The 17,847-nt window shown below is 34.3% G+C and overlaps 1 protein-coding gene across 4 annotated transcripts in view; it reads left to right on the top strand.

Annotated features, from left to right (window-relative positions):
- The window catches only part of LOC123537582 (1-phosphatidylinositol 4,5-bisphosphate phosphodiesterase eta-2-like), an 80,461-nt gene that overhangs the window by 12,481 nt on the left and 50,133 nt on the right, over positions 1–17,847 (top strand). The window contains exon 1 of one of the 4 annotated variants that reach the window (XM_053528022.1): positions 3,219–3,371. The exons of 1 other annotated variant lie outside the window; for it this stretch is intronic. In XM_053528022.1, coding sequence (XP_053383997.1) covers positions 3,290–3,371 — 82 coding nt within the window. In that variant the 5' untranslated portion in view covers positions 3,219–3,289. Of the gene's footprint in view, positions 1–3,218; positions 3,372–10,815; positions 11,256–17,413; positions 17,738–17,847 lie in introns of those variants that run through there. 2 more of the 4 variants (XM_053528021.1, XM_053528024.1) reach the window with 2 other exon arrangements.

The raw sequence follows: 17,847 nt of genomic DNA, 5'->3' as shown, positions 1-17,847 counted from the left end.
TAGTAGTAGTAGTAGTAGAAGAAGTACATGTAGTAATAGCAATAAAAGTAGCGGCACCAGTAGTAGTAGTAGTACAATCAAAATGTTAACTATTGGCAATGGAGGGTATTAGAGTTGTAGATCTAGTAAAATTGTCCGTTAGATTTGGTGGGGATCACTTTTTAATAGATATTATCGTCGAAAGTCTTTTTAGGAGCCGGTGTTTTACACGGAAAGAGTAACTTTTTTAATAGAATAATGTCCGGGAATCCATATTGTATGAGAGTTCGAATGTAGTAATTTCGGCAGTGAGTATTTTACATGGAAGGAGTCACTTTTTCTATAGAATTATAACCGGGGTCGTTATTCTATGAGATTCGAAGGGAGTCATTTTTATGGAGTCAGTATTTTACTTGGAGGAGTCAGTTTTTCTATAGAATAATGACCGGGGGTCGTTATTCTATAAGAGTTTTCAAAGGGAGTCAGTTTTTTATAAGGAGAGTCAATATTTTACAGGAAAGGAGTCACATTTTCTATAGAATAATGACCTAGGGTCGTTATTCTATGGAGGTCGAAATACTTCATTACACCGGCTTAAGTGGAGCTGTATCATGAAATAATACCATCATAACTGTAATTTCTAGTTAATGAAAAATTACTGATAAAGGCCGTGAAGAAGAATGGGTAAAATAAAAAAAAAATATGTTTAGGACATGCATTTTTTTTTAGATTAAATTATCTTATAGATAAAATGGCAGCAAAAAATTAGTGATGACGCAAAGGAATAAATTTAAGTCCTTGACAAAATAAAGATTTAGTATGTAGGCTTTGCCCATATATCAAAGAATTTCCTCGTTCCCCTTTAATTCATGCATACAATTTTATAACTTTTCCGACAATGTGCGAATTGATACAAATTTGTTGCTTTGCTTAAGCGTCATTAATTTTGAAGTTCCCAAATGATGTGATAAATTTATACTTGTGGGAAGTTTAAATAACATCTGAATAGGCGGGGCCCTAATTATCTACTTAAGAAATAATATAGCTCATTTAGTGATTTGTCTCTGAATAAATCATTGTTTGGAGTTAAGATGCGAAGGAATTATATCACGAGGGCGCAGCCCGAGTGATATAATAATACGCATCTGGACGACAAACAATGATTTTATTCAAGAGCAAATCACTAAATGAGATATATTATTTCGATTCTAACACGTTACCAAGGACTTTTAAGTACATCCTTGACGGCATTCATTAAATATTTGCCCGTTTTCAATCGGTTTCTTTTCCAGCGCGCCACTGTGACGTAATAATTGTGACGTCAGAACAGTGAATTGTTGAGTAATAATTCACTGTTTTCAGCCTTCTTTGTTTAAGAAATAATAATTATATCTCATCCAGTGATTTGTCGTTGAATAAATCATTGTTTGGAGTTCAGATGCGAAGGAATTATATCACGAGGGCGCAGCCCGAGTGATATAATAATACGCATCTGGACGACAAACAATGATTTTATTCAAGAGCAAATCACTAAATGAGATATATTATTTCGATTTACCGTAGTTTTAAGTACATCTTGACGGCATCATTATATTGCCCTTCAATAGGTTTTTTCAGCGCCTGTGACGTAATAATTGTACGTAACATCGATGTTAAATATTCACTGTTTCCCTCTGTTAGAAATAATATTCTCATCCAGTGATTTGTCGTTTAATCTTGTTGGGTTCAGATGCGAGATTACCGGCCCGCTATGCCGTTTGACGCCATGATGTAATAATTGTGACGTCAGAACAGTGATTTGTTGTATAATAATTCTCTGTTTTCTGCCTTCTTTGTTTAATTAGAAAATGAATCGGATCGTGTTAGAATTTATAGGAAAATGAATCGAATCGTGTTAGAATCGTTCGTAATACTATGTTTTATTGATGACTTAAATACACACAAAGGACCCTAATATATATATATAGATAAGATGTCGTGCGCACGAGATAAGGGCTAGGCAACATTGTCCGAATTTCATCATTTTTCACTGCTGGTCATGGTTCAGACAGTTGTCTCTAATTAACTTATTTTGTATCCTTGACTATATCTTATTATTATTATTATACAAGATTTATATAGTGCCCTTTTCATGATTAACACGTTCAAAGGCACTTTACATAGCGCAAACGCAGCCACACATGGCGCGAAATTCGTCCTCTACTAGTACAGACACAGTGCGATCTGACCAGAGGGACAGAGTGAGTTAAAGCCCCCAGAATAGATAGAGAGAAATCCCTTTTAGATACAGGCCTGTCTGGCTCTTTGCGAATAGATAGTCTGGTTCTTTAACGTGCCCGGTGTATAGCACCTATACACGCGAAGCCGTCTTTCCTAGGAAGAACCAGTACAGGCCTCTTAGTTAGGTGGGAGATACTCAAGAGCGTCTAAGAAATTTCCAGTGCCTGGACCGGGATTCGAACCCCGGACCTCTGGATAGACAGTCAAACGTGTTATCTTAACATACTTTCGGATTAAAAACAAAACAAAACAAAACAAAAAAAAAAAACAAAGAGGAGAAATAGCATACTTTATATAGCAAACAAATATTAAAACTTCCCTCTTTCATGCAATTATTCTTGATGAAAATAGAAACGGTTGAATACTGTGATCAGGTTTTTTGGAATAGGCTAACATTCCATCGCTAACTTCATCCGTCGTTTAAGGATAGTGTGCTTGATATACGGATCGAACATGATAGTTTTCCTATTTCGGTGGAACTTTGGAAACTTGTGTATCCCAGCCAACAAACATCTGGTCGTAATGTTCATGACAATTCATTTAGAGATACTGGCGGGGTTCGAATCCTATTTCTGGGAATAAAATTTCCTCCATATAGATACTTTATGAGATATATAGCGTTAACCGCTATGTGTACACACAAATTAGATCAAAACTATTTAAGTGTCTTATGAATGTGCTCGTTTTAAAGTTTTATAAATTACGCGTATACATATGAACCCAACCCGATTGACGTCTTGAGCAATTCCATATTGCTGTTAGCATCATTAAAATGCCATACCTTAACCTCTTCTTCCATTCCTGTTTTTATCGACACGCCTTTGCTTTAAAATACATGCTGCTACCAACATTTATTATTCCGTGTAAATATTAAATTATACTGAAGGATAAATAATTTTGGGAACACCCTGTAGTCATCACTAGCGACGCAGTCAAGCAGAACGTTGTGTCACGTGACAGTAGCCAATTTTGTTTACAAATGGGATGGGACGGGAATTAATTAAGAAATTTTATCGCCAAGTTTGTTAATATGATAAAGTTTTCGGAATCTGAAAATATGACTTCACAAAGGAGACAAGGATGGCGAAGAAGCCAGACAATGGAAGATAAACGTGAGTCTTACATTTTTATTGCTTCTGATCAAATATTTGCTGAACAAGTTGCAACTTTTTGGCATTTCGTACATGAATATACTCGACCCATCACGAACAGGTTATTTGTTATTACATTTCTTCTTTCTTTTTCCAATTTAGTAGTTTATTTAGGACATGAAAGATTACTTCAGATTACTATTTTCCAGACCACTTAATTTCAACAAATTTCTGGTTGGTTCTACTTTATGCTAGTATACATCTTCTTTATGATAAATTTATACATAGTTGGACTAGATAATGCCACTTGAATAATATTTTCCGGTCCGGTAAATACAAGCGGTAAATCCCGGGGGTGGACTTTACTGCCCAACCTTGATCAGATATTAGAGAAACTGAAAATGCTGGTCTAACATTAGTCAAACTTCTTGCCTGTGGTAAGTAGATGGTCTCTGTTGTTTTGTGGTCAATAGGTCAAAGGTCATGGTCACAGGGACTTAGAGATTGGAAAGAGTTTCTGCTCCATTCCTTAAGAACATTATGGTCTGCAATTATCAAACTTCATAGGATAATAAGATAGATGCCCCCTATTGTTTTAGGAGTTGACAGGTCAAAGGTCAGGATCACTTTGATCTTGACACTGAAACAGTTTTCTCTCAGTAATTAAAGAATGGGTTTAGGGCCTTATGTTGTACAGAACGTTCTCCCAAATAGAGTTGCCTGTGTCGTCAAAATGAGCCATGTTTTTTTTTTAAGTTTTGGGATTGGTGGCAGGGCCCGTAAGGAGAGGAAAATTGCACAGTAACCACTAAAATAGGGGGAAATTGCATCATGATAAAAGCAATGTTTTTCATAAATATGTTACAAAAATGAAAAAAATGATTTAAAAGCACATTGTCTCATGTTTTATCATGTACATCTAGAAAGGGTTTTGTAGGTTGGGATATGTAAAAAAAAAGAAAGAAAAAAATTTTTTTTGGAGGATTTTTTTTTCAGAAATACTAGGGAAAAACAATAACTTTTTTGGACAGGGGAATGGGGCCGAAATTCGGCCCCAAAAATGGCCAAAAAAATCACTGGTAGATGACCCTTATCTTTTTGGTGGTTGGTAGGTCAATGGACCTGAAGATCGAGAACATTTTCTGCACAATAACTAAAAAAGACTTCGGCCTACAGTTATCAGACTTCATAGGGTGACAGCCAGTGGTCAATATATTTTTGGGGTTTGGTCAAAGGTTAAGGTTTCTGTGTTTTCTAGACTGAACATGGTTTCTGCTTAATAATCAAAGAATACTTGCGCTGACTATCTTCCTAGGATGGTTGCCAGTAGTCAGTTACTCAGTAGATGCTCACTGTAAGTTGTGAGGTTATTTAGCCAAAGTTACACCATGTAAAATTACATACCTATTTTCCTCAGGCAGGCAGGCAGTCATTAGGGGCATATGTTTACAAGCACAACTTGTTTTCAACACTTATCTCTCAGAGAGACTGTAGACAGTTATCGTAATCCTCTGTCCATTGGTGGATTTCGTCCAAAATTATTGGGTCTACCGGTACTTTCATGTGTTGATCAAAAAAAGCTTAAATGCTATTCAAGTAGAGTACTTGTAGGATTTCATTGACGTCTAAGGTGTCAAGTTATTTACGCAATATAGTCCTACATATTCGGTTGCTTCTGTACAACAAAACTAAGATTTTTTATGTTATCAGTAGCAAGCAATAGTCCATTTATGATTAAATATATCAGCTGCATCTTGAAAGAGAGCAATTTAAATTTGATTCTGACTGTAATTAGTATTATCATTGCAGGTCGCAAATTTGCCATAATTTTTGTCCCAGTTGAGACATATCTTCTTAATTTAAACTGTTCTTTGTCTTTTTTAACAGACTCTTCCAAATTAATGTAAAATAAACGTTAAAAACTTAATTTGAAAATTTAGCTGGGGTTTCTACCTTGAACTGTCAAATTTTCTATGGTTTAACAAATTTTGCCCAATATTTTGAAAATATGTTACTTTTTGCTATACCATACACTTAAACATTACAATAGTCCAATAGACTAAACTGACTTTGATGTAACTTTCTCTTAATCTGTTCAGTGATCAGTTAGTACTTTGATCTCACCCTTCAGACAACCATTCATATTAGAGTAATATAGTTAATTAGTTTTATACATGATGCCAGAAAAATCATAAAAATATATCAAAACAGATTGGTATGATATGTATTGTTTTGATTTTCCAACATAGGCTGAAGTTCCCTTAGTATTTTAATGATTATAATTTTAGGTTAGCAAACAGCATTGCTTATCTGGCCTGAAGTGTTTTGTTATATAATACTGTAGTATATCCCATAATAATATGTTAAAACAAGAAGAAGATATTCTATGTTGGGTGAAAGACTACAGAAACTGAGAGAGAAAATGAATACTTTAGGCATAAAAAATGTTTGTTTCCGGTATCCCGACCTAGCCTAATTTTTGGTCCGACCCAAAATATTTGTATGGCCTTGAATAATATTTTTTAACTTTTTAACAAAAAGTTGCAAAACTGCACTTTTTATGCTTTAAACATGGTCAGTGATGTTAGAAATCAACTTATTGATGCTGTAAAGGCATAACCCCCTTATTTGTATTCATTTTTTGACACAAAAATAATTTCCAAAAAGTCCCACATAATAAAAAAATATTCCCCCCCTCCCCAAAAAAAAATTATCGACCAACCTACTAATTTTTTATCATTGATGTTACCGCAAACAAACAATTTTTTTATGCCTTATAAACAATCTGAACAAGAAATAGATAATTGTGACATATAAGTAATAACAATCAATGGTGGTGATTTTTAGGGTAAGTTAAGGTTATAGAACATGTGATCAATACTGATTTGGCAGATAAGACTGAGAAGTTTCTTGTCTGCAAAAAAATACTTCCTATATTTACCTATGATGTAGTCAAAATATGAAAATGATTTTTTGATACTGACTGCTGAGTCATAGGAGAAGTGGAGAGCTATTTACACTGTGGGTCTCAGGAATGTTTATTGCAAAAGTTTGGAATAATATTCTGTTCTGTGCAAAGAAATATGGATGTTATGTTATTGTAGTTTGTAGACTTAAAATGGCAAGATAAACAATATTTTAACAAACCTGAAGGGACCTGCTTGTATTATTTGATTGTGCAGGTTGCCTTCCTTTCCACTCAATGACTTTAGAATGCTTTGATTAAAGATCATCAAACATGTGTATTGCACAATGTCATGCCATGGGTGCATTGCACATTGGCAGTTTATTCCCATTATTGATTATGAGGTCAGTGGGTCAGAAGTCAAGGTTACAGTTAGTACAAGAACTGTCTTCACTCAATATCTTGAAAATACCTTGACTTATGATCCTAAAACTTGGCAGCACATTGTTCATGGGGAGTGGATGACTTATAATTTTGAAATCTGTGGGTCAAAGGTCATGGTCTCATGGCTGTCAGTACAAAAAGGTTTTCTGTACAAGTTTTGAGAACCCATTGACCTAAAATCCTCTTACTCGTCAGGCCCATGTCCATGGGCAGTGGATGACCCCATTTGATTTTGAGGTCAGTAGGTCAAGGTCACTGACTCTTAGAAAAGAAACTGTTTCTGCTCATGATCTTAAAAACCCATTGACCTACAATACAATAACTTTGCAGGAATGATGTACAGTAGATGACCTGTTGGTTTTCAGGTCAGTTGGTGGTCAATAGTCAAGGCTTAATATCTTAAGAATGCCTTTACCTACTATCACCAGACTTAGCAGGCAAATTGTACATGACAGCAAATGACCCCTAATATCTTTGAAGTCACTGGGTCAAAGAACCCCACATTGCTTTGGGCATATTATGCTCTGCACAGGATAGCTGTTTTTCAAAATTTGCATTTTATGAGTAAATTTTTAGCTTGGCTTTTCGAAGAAAAAGAAGAGCTATATTGCACTTGCCCAGCACTGGTGTTGGTTAAAGTTTTTGATAAAGTCAAATATCTCTGTTACTATCAAAGCTATTGACTTGAAACTTGAAATAGTTATTTACTATCAAAGTCTACATCAGAAGAAACAGTCCCCATAACTCTGATCTGAATTTTTACATAGTTATGCCCCTTTTTAACTTAGAATTTTTTAGTTAAAGTCTTTGATAAATTCAAACTATCAAAGCTTTTGACTTGAAACTTAAAATAGTTATTTGCTATCAAAGTCTACACCAGGAGAAACAATCCCCATAACTCTGATTTGAATTTTGACAGAGTTATGCCCCTTTTTAACTTAGAATTTTTTGGTTAAAGATTTTGATAAAGTCAAATATCTCTGTTACTATCAAAGTTTTTGACTTGAAACTTAAATTTGTTTTTACTATCAAAGTCTCCCTGATGAGAAATTCATGAACAGTTCATGAATAATCCTTGAACTATTCCAGAACTTTGTTCATGAACAGTTCACGAATAGTTCATGAAAGTTTGTGAACTACAAATGGGACTTTTTACGGCATCAAAAATTCATGAACTGGGCGTGGTTCATCAAGTTCATGAACTGGACTGGTTCATCAAATTCATGAACTGGATGTGTTCATCAAAGTTCCTGAATTGATAGGTTCATGAATTTGATGAACCAGAAATTCGCGAACTTGATGAACAGTTCATGAATAATTCTTGAACTATTCGTGAACTATTCGTGAACTATTCATGAACAGTTCATCAACTACAAATGGGACTTTTTGCGGCATCAACTATTCATCAAGTTGATGAACCATAGTTCATGAACCAGGGGTTCATGAACTGAAAGTAACAAGATAAATGGAAAGTTGATGAACCCAGCTGAATTAGAAACAGTGATTTTTACAATAGTGATGTTACTATAGCAACTGCCTGATAAAGCCTGTCTGAGAAAAGCAGGCTTTCTCAGGTCAGTGACTTGAGAACACTTTGCACTGTTTAAACCTGTGATTAAATCCCAAGGACATCCGATTGTGTCCATTTTGCATTTAAAAATTATTACGCCCTCATACGACACTGAAAAGGGTCTTTAAATTCCAAAATATAAAAAAGCGGAAAAAACAACAAAATCCTAAGTGAAATTTTATCCAAAATTCAGTTGCTAGACGGTCTAATTTACTTTAATCTCAAGATTTACATTCAGACTAGATACTAGCTTTGTTTCAGGGTCGTGAAAACATGTGACATTTTAAAAGGATTTTATATTTTTAAAATGAACAATTTATGACAACACCATAATTACTTATTTGATATTCAGTATACTCATGTTCCTTTTAAACAATTCCTTACTGTAGTATGATAAATATTTCCTTCTCATTTGCTGCACAAACTCCTAAAAAATTGCTGTATCACATGTGCAAAAAATTTCCCAGCATGCAGCAAAATAATGGAAACTGATCATGTGACATAAATTTAATGTTCATGAACACTCATGAACAGTTCATGAACTTATTCATTTATTGTAAAAGGAATGCCTAAGTTTTATGTTTAATGAGTGAACAGTTCAGAAACTCCTTATTGGGTTCAAGAACTGGTACTGAACTAGAAAAAGGTTTTGAATTTTTAGTACTTTTATTGAATCTTAGATGACTTTTTCTTAAGAACACATCAAGAATGTTTTAAGAATTTAATATTCTTAAACTGCTCATAAAATTTTCATCATTTTTTTTCAAGAATTTTTCTTGAATTCTATAGGTATATTGACATTCATGAAAAAATTTTGATTCATTCTTAAACAAGTTCATGAATATTTCAAGGATTTCTGGTATGAAATGAAAGACATCAATAAATTCACTAACCTAGTATCAGTGTACACCATTATTCTTTTCCAGTGACATTTTCTAAATTGCCAAATAATGATGAAACTTCTGTTTGCTATCCCCAATGTTTAATCAAAATTTTGTACAAATTGCAGACAACATAAAATACAAAATACATGTAGTAATGTATGTTATCAGTAACTCTGGTATTAGCCTTCAGCTGTAAATACTAGAAGCTTTTACAAGTAAATGGATCCTGTTTTATGAATTTTATGAATTTCAGACTTGATTGATCAATTTATTAATTTGAAGTTCATGAACAGTGTATGAACTTCAGGTTCATGAACCATCAACATAATTGAAACAAAATCAAATACTGCACTGGAGTTCTGAATGAAGTCACTTGTTTGATTACTGAACTTATAATTCGTGAACTTAAAATCATGTACCAAAGGTGAAATTTTTGAAGAACCAGTTCTTGAATAATTCTTGAACTTTAGGTTCACAGACAGTTGGTGAACTTTTTCAGGAATAGTTTCATGAACAATTCATGAACTTTTGGTTTGTGAACAGTTCACAAACTTTTTGAGGAACATTCATCGCATTGTTCATGAATGGTTCAGAAATGTTCATGAACAGTTCATGAATGCTCATCAGTTCATGAACTACAGCTCAACAGGGCTGAGTACACCAGGAGAAACAATCCAAATAACTCTTGATTATATATTTGATTGAGTTAAGCCCCTTTTATTGGTAAAACTCTAATCAGAGTCAAGCACTGACAAAAGTAGAGTGTGCTGTCTTACAGACAGCTCTTGTTTAATAACTAGTATAGTGAAAAAGGGTAGAAGTATTTGGATTTCTCTGACATGAAAAGTATAGAAATTCAGTAGTTTTCACTAATTCAGGCATCCAAGTTTGTAGGAGACCTGGTTCATCCATCTGATTGTCCATTGTGAGACTGGTCTTTAAATGCAGTTTTATAACCAGAAAGAGTCTGATGGTGTGACTTTTATTTTCAAACAATATAGCTCTAATAAAACAATTGAGGAAAAGTCACTGTTATTGGAAAACTTCTTAAAAAACAACTGAAGAATGCATCATTAATTACATAGTCATATCTTAGTGTTAATCTGCATTGTTTAAGCCTTAAAGAGCTTAATGTCTTATTCATAATAGAAATTTAGTAGACAAAAGTGCAAGTATTTGTATTTATGAATTGAATATACAAATGTATATATATACAGTTTGAATCAATAAAAACAGACTTTTTAACACATGGATATATACACTATAGGCTAATTATTAGATTGACACTGGATGAAAATATTATTGTTAAAACAATTTTACAATGAAAATGAGCTATTAGTTATCAGAGAGATTAGTAACTGGGACAGATCTGCCAAGATAGGTCAGTGCCATTTTAGGTTGATCATGTATAATATTTCACTATTATAAAATACGATTGATCCAAAAAAAGATTTTGTCACATTAGGCTTAAGTATGACCTGTATTTAAATATATAAGTAAAGACATTCTTTTGAGATAGGGTTTTTTTCTATTGAAGTATTAAAGTAAATAATAAACAGTGGAATTGTCTTTTAATGGAATATTTTGAATTATACATAATCAAAGAAGTGATTAAGTTATCAATAGATTTTCAATACCTGTGACATCTTTTGGACAGATTTAAATAGAATTTATTAGTTTTGAATTTAAAAAATAGTATAGAGACTGCTTTGTCCTTCTGTGCTATTTTGAAACTTTTAACTAGAATTATAACAATATACAAGTGATGAAAATGAATAAAACTGAAAATGGCAACAAACCTAAGAAAAGAAATCCAAGAGTTTCATTTAACTTAGAGAATAAGGAAATGGAAAAAGAGGGAGAATATTCAGATGAGAATAACATAATGACATCAGATGATAATATAGTGACTTCAGATGATAATAATGCAGTAAATTCTGATGATGAAAGAAATGAAGAGGACACTAATTGTCAAGCACTGAAACTGTCTGTAGTACATGTACAGGATCAGATAAGTGATAAAGGGATTAAGAAAGAAATAGGAGGAGTTGTGTATGAATGTAAGACAACTGAGCTTCATAAACGTCATCCTTATTGTTATAGTAAGTATGTAGGTAGGGAGAACTCAACCCAATACCCTGCTAAATTTCTATATTGAACTTGTCCATTTTTCAAATTGGACAGTACCATTAACTAAGTTAAAAGGGGTACTTACCAAAAAGATACTGACTGAATGGCGAACAGTGGAGATCATGATCAGACTGCACTGATGTGCAAGCTGATCATGATCTACACTGGTGGCAAAGGCAGAATCAAGCGTGTCCAGCATTATAAGGGTTAAAGTTGAGCACGTATCACCATATTATCATCATTTTCATCATTGTAATAACACATATCTGTAGGGAAAAGCAGCAGGCCCTGTTTTATAGTGTCAATAAATTATGCACTTTTTGTTATTACTCTGATACAATTGTACTGAAACACAGTTTGAGGATGGGGTATATTATAATAGGAGTCTAGCCAATGGTCCATCAAACAGCCACTCATTCAACTGCAAAATATTTATTACATGAACTACTTCCACACTTCAAATCATCACCAGTAAGCGTAAAGGTGGACGACTTTTTATAAGCCCGTCTCTGAAAGAGCGCGTATTATGTGAACACCCATGGCGGGCGGGTGGGAGGTCGGCGTCCAAATACATGTCCGTTCTCTAAGTCAAACAGTTTTCATCCAATCTTCACCAAACTTTCTAACAATGTTTGTGGGCATAATATCTTGGCCAGGTTCGATAACCACCTAAAACATCACAGGCACTCCTGGATTTATGGCCCTTTAATTACTAGAAAACTGCAAATTTAGCCTTTTCCACTCTCTAAGTCGAACAGTTTTCATCTTATCTTCACCAAACTTGCTGACAATGTTTGTGGGCGTAATCTCTCAGCCAAGTTCGATAATAACACAATCGCCCAAGGCATTCTTGGATAATGGCCCTTGAATTATTCGAAAAACTGTGAATTTAGCCTTGTCCGTCCTCAAAGTCAGTTTTCATCCGATCTTCACCAAACTTGGTGACAATGTTTTTGGGCATAATATCTCAGCCAGTTTCCATAACCACCCAAATCACGCCAGGAACTCTTGGATTATGGCCCTTGAATTAACATAACTGAATATTTAGACACGCGTATTAAATTTGTGACAGTCTGGCACTCTTGTTACAGGTTGCTGAGTTAAAGGCCCTCTGATTTTACACATTTTCCTGTGAAATAATTTATCAGTAACTGTTTTCTTAGTGGTTGTATTTTTTTGGTCATGTTCTTAAATGTTATTGTATCCGGATTTCACTACAAACCTCTTAGTATTTAATGGTAGTCAATCACAGTTAAATATTAATGTAAATGAGATCAGTTTCAACAAAATGAAGCAAAAGGCAAGTTTAAGAACAGTGTGTAGCTTCCAGATTCATTTATTTTCAATATGTCCTAGTTGGAGAACCAAGACAGGTACATTTTAAAGGGAGGTTATAATAATTTTACAAACTTGCATTTCTAATGAATTTTGCCTAAATATATATATTTGTCAATGTAAATCATTCAGTAGTTCTTATATTCATATTCATTCCATATTTGGTTGGGCAACCAGCATATAGGAAAGTCAAATTTTAAAAATACCTCCATTGAAGCTCTAATAATGTATTAACCCTTACCCTGCTAAATTTCTAAAATGGACTGGTGACTGGTTCATCATTCAATTTGGGCAGAACCATTTACTATTCAGAGGGGTGTTCACAGAAAATTTAATGGCTGAATAGTGAACAGTGCAGACCATGATCAGCAGGCTGATCTTGGTCTGCATTGGTTGCAAAGGCAGAAATAATCACTTGCCGCCAGCAGGCTAAAGGTTAAGCAGACACAAATAAGTGTAAAATGATCATTTGGTAAACTTTCTAAGTTCACCACTTGATCAAACTCTGATTAACCCCCTTTTAAGTTCAGTATTACTTCATTTTGAATATTAACTGTTGTAATTTTATTATTCTTGCCCTTCTGGGCTGATTTTTCTTTACACTTAAAATTGTCCATAACTGATTTTCATATAGAAACCACACTATTAATCATATGATATTTAGGCATAATGGGTCAGGTAACATCTTAAGGTTGTCCGGTATTATGATCAAATGTCCTGAGTATTATATCCTATGACCTGATGTGACACATTGATTAATATACTGTGTTGAATTGTATAAAAGGTTTCATTGAATTCGGCCCAATGCTGTCACAGTCATTACACCATGCAAATATTTACTCTTTAATGACCAGTCCAATGGAAGTAAATCTCTTTGACAGTGTACTGTTTGTGTGATTTTAATTGTGCTGACTATTATATAGGATTACTGACATAGGATTGCTTTGTGTATTGATAGATTTTTTTTTTATTCACTTGGAAAATCCATTTTAGTTATAGAGTATGAAAATGTGTTAGGGACATCTTCATTAACAAAAGGAATATGTCACAGATTTGATTTGTCAGCAGATTTTTGTAATAATTACTTTTTTGCATGACTAATATGGATATTAAGCAATAAAATACTATTTGTGTATAAAGTGCTTATCAAACATGGAGTTACCTGAAAATCTAACCAAAACTACTTACCGAGAATGGATGACACAACTTACTTGTAAGTTTACATTCTGTTCTTGAAAAAAGTTTGAAAGAAAAAGCAAGTATGTTAGCACATATAATCAGTAGGAGTCTTTTAACCCTTAGCCTGCTGGCGGCGATTGGTTTTGCCTTTGCGACCAGTGCAGACCAAGATCAGCCTGCTCATCCGTGCAGTCTGATCATGGTCTGCACTGTTCGCCATTCAGTCAGTATCTTTTTGGTAAGCACCCCTTTTAACAGTTAATGGTACTGTTCAAATTGAAAGATGGACAAGTTCTTTATAGAAATTTAGCAGGGTAAGGGTTAATTCTGTTTCTGGTGTCTCTATAGAGGAGAATTATGGTTTGCCAATCAGTCAATTAGTCTGTGAGTCAGTCCAACAGTCAGTCACACAAAGTGGGATGCTGTGATAACTTTAGAAGTACAAGATATTTTTTCTGAAACTTTGTTCAGTGAAACACGACCCATTGGAACATCAATAACTTTAACACATTGGCCCACATGCTTATTTTGAATGATCCTTGGCTGTTTTCTTTGTATTTTCTGTTCAGATCACTCGAAATCCAGGATTTAACTCAAAGGTTTTGTGTTTTTGTTTTTGTTGGTTTTAACATCGCACAGACACAATAATAGGTCATATTGGCGATTTTCCAGCTTTGATGGTGGAGGAAGACTCCAGGTGCCCCTCCGTGCATAATTTAATCATGAGCAGGTACATCACACCCTATTACCTGATGTCCACCACGCCGAGGGATGCGGCTGCCACAGAGGTCAGAAATCAATAACGATGAGTAGTGGTGTTAGTCTTTTGAGCTGTATTTTTTCATTTCGACTTTCCATGAAAATATTCTGGTGCAAGCATACATGTAAATGCCTTATCATATTATATAATTAATCCTGGTCGCCAACTTTGCGAAATAAAGAAGTATTCAGCTGAATATGATTCCATGACCTCCCAAGACTTAAAAGCGAAACAAACAGCCAAAATATATGTTTTACACAAAATCCCCCTCTGCCGTAAACGGTATCCTATATTTTGACTCCTCGGTGGGATGGGCATCATTTAAAAATGCCCTCTGCGGTAAAGTTTATCATACGTGACTATACCCGGGTCCCTTTGGAGGGTCATAACGTCGGTGTAGACGTACGGACAGACTTGAAACTTGCCAGGATTATCCCCAGATGATTGATCGTTTGACGTGTGAGGTAAACCCGATCAAAGTATTTTGTAAACACTTCGAATTGGGCCGTTGAATATGATTTTCGCATCAATTTTAATAAACGTCCAATTTAAACAGCTGAATACTTCTTTATTTCGCAAACTTGGCGACCAGGATTAATCATATAATATGTTTAGGCATTTACACATATGCCTGCACCAGAATATTTTCATGGAAAGTCGAAATGAAAAAATACAGCTCAAAAGACTAACACCACTATTCACCGCTATTGATTTCCTACCTCTGTGGCAGTCGCATCCCTCGGCGTGGTGGACATCAGGTAATAGAGTGTGTACATGTATCTGGGTAGTTCCGACGTAAGCCGGCTGTATCATGCTTCCTCACATGAAAAATTCAACATCCCGAGTGAGACTCAAATCCACATCAATGTGGGGCAAGTGCTTCAAAGTCAGCAACATCTAAAGTCATATCTCTGCATCTGAAGTCCTGTTTTATCTACCTGTGCATCATCTGCTTTAATTTAATGTGATGAAAATGTAATTTAAAGTACCAGTGCAGAATCCATAATGGTAAATATTAGGTGGGTTTACAGTTTGTCCTGATTTTGTATCGTCAGATTGTGATCTCACATATGTTAACTACAGTTGCTGCCCTTGAATTACTTGTAAATGAATGAGTTGGCTTATTACAAAACTGTATAAAATGTTCAGAATATATTTCAACTGACTTGTGAGAAATCATTTCACCAGCAATAGTTTAAATATCCAAACTTAGTAAGTTAAAAATATCAACATCTATGACTTATTCATCTTGAAATCTTACATCTTTTATGTCTTAATCTGTGGACATGGATAATATTAATGTTTGATACCCCAGTAAAGGTAGATCATGTTAACGCTTACCCTGCTTAATTTCTATAATGAAGTTGTCAATTTTTCAGTTTGGACAATACCATTTATAACTGTTAAAAGGGGTGTTTACCAAACAGATGCTGGCTGAATGGCGAACAGTGCTTATCATTATCAGACAGCACGGATGTGTAGGCTGATATTGATCTACATTGATCCCAAAGGCAGAATCAATCATGGTTTAATAAAAACCTGTTAAAATAGAAATCACTTTGTTGATAAGTGTTTTATACCAGTTAAAGGTAAGTAGATCATCATGTTGATAATGCGAGATCATCATGTTGATTATTACTGTTTCAATTCCTAGTCAAAAAGCATCATGTTGTTGAAGAATTTAGATTTTAATGTTGATTACATGTACCAGTGCATGTACCAGTATCTTGAATATCTATTAATGGTTAGATATCTATTTAAAGGTAGCTTATCATCTGAAGTATACATTAATAAAAGGTAGCTTATCATGTTCACAGTTGGTTACCAGTTTTGATACCCATTAAAGGTATCTCGTCATGCTAATTGCAATGTAGTTTGACTCCCATTCATGCTGATTGCCATGTAGTTTGATACCCATTAAAGGTATCTCATGATGCCGATTGCCATGTAGTTTGACACCCATTAAAGGCATCTCATGACATCATGCTGATTGCCATGTAGTTTGACACCCATTGAAGGGATCTCATTGTGCCGATTGCCATGTAGTTTGACACCCATTAAAGGCATCTCATCATGCCGATTGCCATGTAGTTTGACACCCATTGAAGGGATCTCATTGTGCCGATTGCCATGTAGTTTGACACCCATTAAAGGGATCTCATCGTGCTGATTGCCATGTAGTTTGCCACCCATTAAAGGGATCTCATCGTGCCGATTGCCATGTAGTTCAACACCCATTAAAGGGATCTCATCAGGCTGATTGCCATTTAGTTTAACACCCGTTAAAGCTTATCTCATCATGCCGATTACCATGTAGATTGACACACATTAAAGGCATCTCATCATACCGGTTACCATGTAGTTTGACACCCATTAAAATTTAAAGGCATCTCATCATGCCGATTGCCATGTAGTTTGACACCCATTAAAGGTATCTCATCACATGTAGTTTTACACCCATTAAAGGCATCTCATCATGCTGATTACCATGTAGTTTGATACCCATTAAAGGTATCATCTTACCAGTTAATAATGATACCCTTTAGAAGTTGCTTCTAGTCTTACATTTTGTATTCATATCAGAAAAGTTTCTGTAATATTTCACTAGAATACGTAATTGAATTCCCCTTTTTTTTTTAAAAAAATACTGCTTCATGAAAAATTATGTATCTTGGACATCAGTTTTTGTACGTGTGTAAGAATTTACAAGAGTATGTTTACATTTAAAGGCTTTAATAATCCAGTCAAGTTTGTAAGTTTAAAGATAAACATGTATTGTAGGTTTTGGATAATGATAATAATTGTACTTTGTATTAGTAACCTGATTATGGAAATACAGGTTGGCTAGTTGAGTGTCTATTTAATTGCAAAAAAAATGTTTGAATTCACATTCTTCAAAAAGTATTGAATGAATTCAAGGTGTATATCGGGACTGATTGAACAATCTGTTATTGATTTTACATAAACGTGTTTTAACGCACAAATTTTATGTTTTCACATTTAAGTAAAGTTAGTTAGCTTTGTATATGTTTGATAAGATAAAGTTTTACAATGTGTGTAAAACTTTGAATGACTAAGTCATCTTGTGATTAAAGTTTCATGAAAAAGGATTAATCTGCTGTTAACAATTTGGATTTTATAAAATGGACAAAATACATAGCATTAAGCGTTCACATTCAAGTTAGTATCCAAAGTGTTTTTTTTTTTTCCAATATACAACATTGTTGAAACTGTTATTAAGATTGTGTTCTGATTCCATTGAAACTGTGCTCAGATTCCATTGAAACTGT

This window comes from Mercenaria mercenaria, chromosome 17 (genome assembly GCF_021730395.1).
Source record: "Mercenaria mercenaria strain notata chromosome 17, MADL_Memer_1, whole genome shotgun sequence".
Taxonomy (NCBI): Eukaryota; Metazoa; Mollusca; class Bivalvia; order Venerida; family Veneridae; genus Mercenaria; species Mercenaria mercenaria.
Note: the sequence above shows the minus strand (reverse complement) of the source record. Positions and strands in the feature narration are given on the sequence as shown.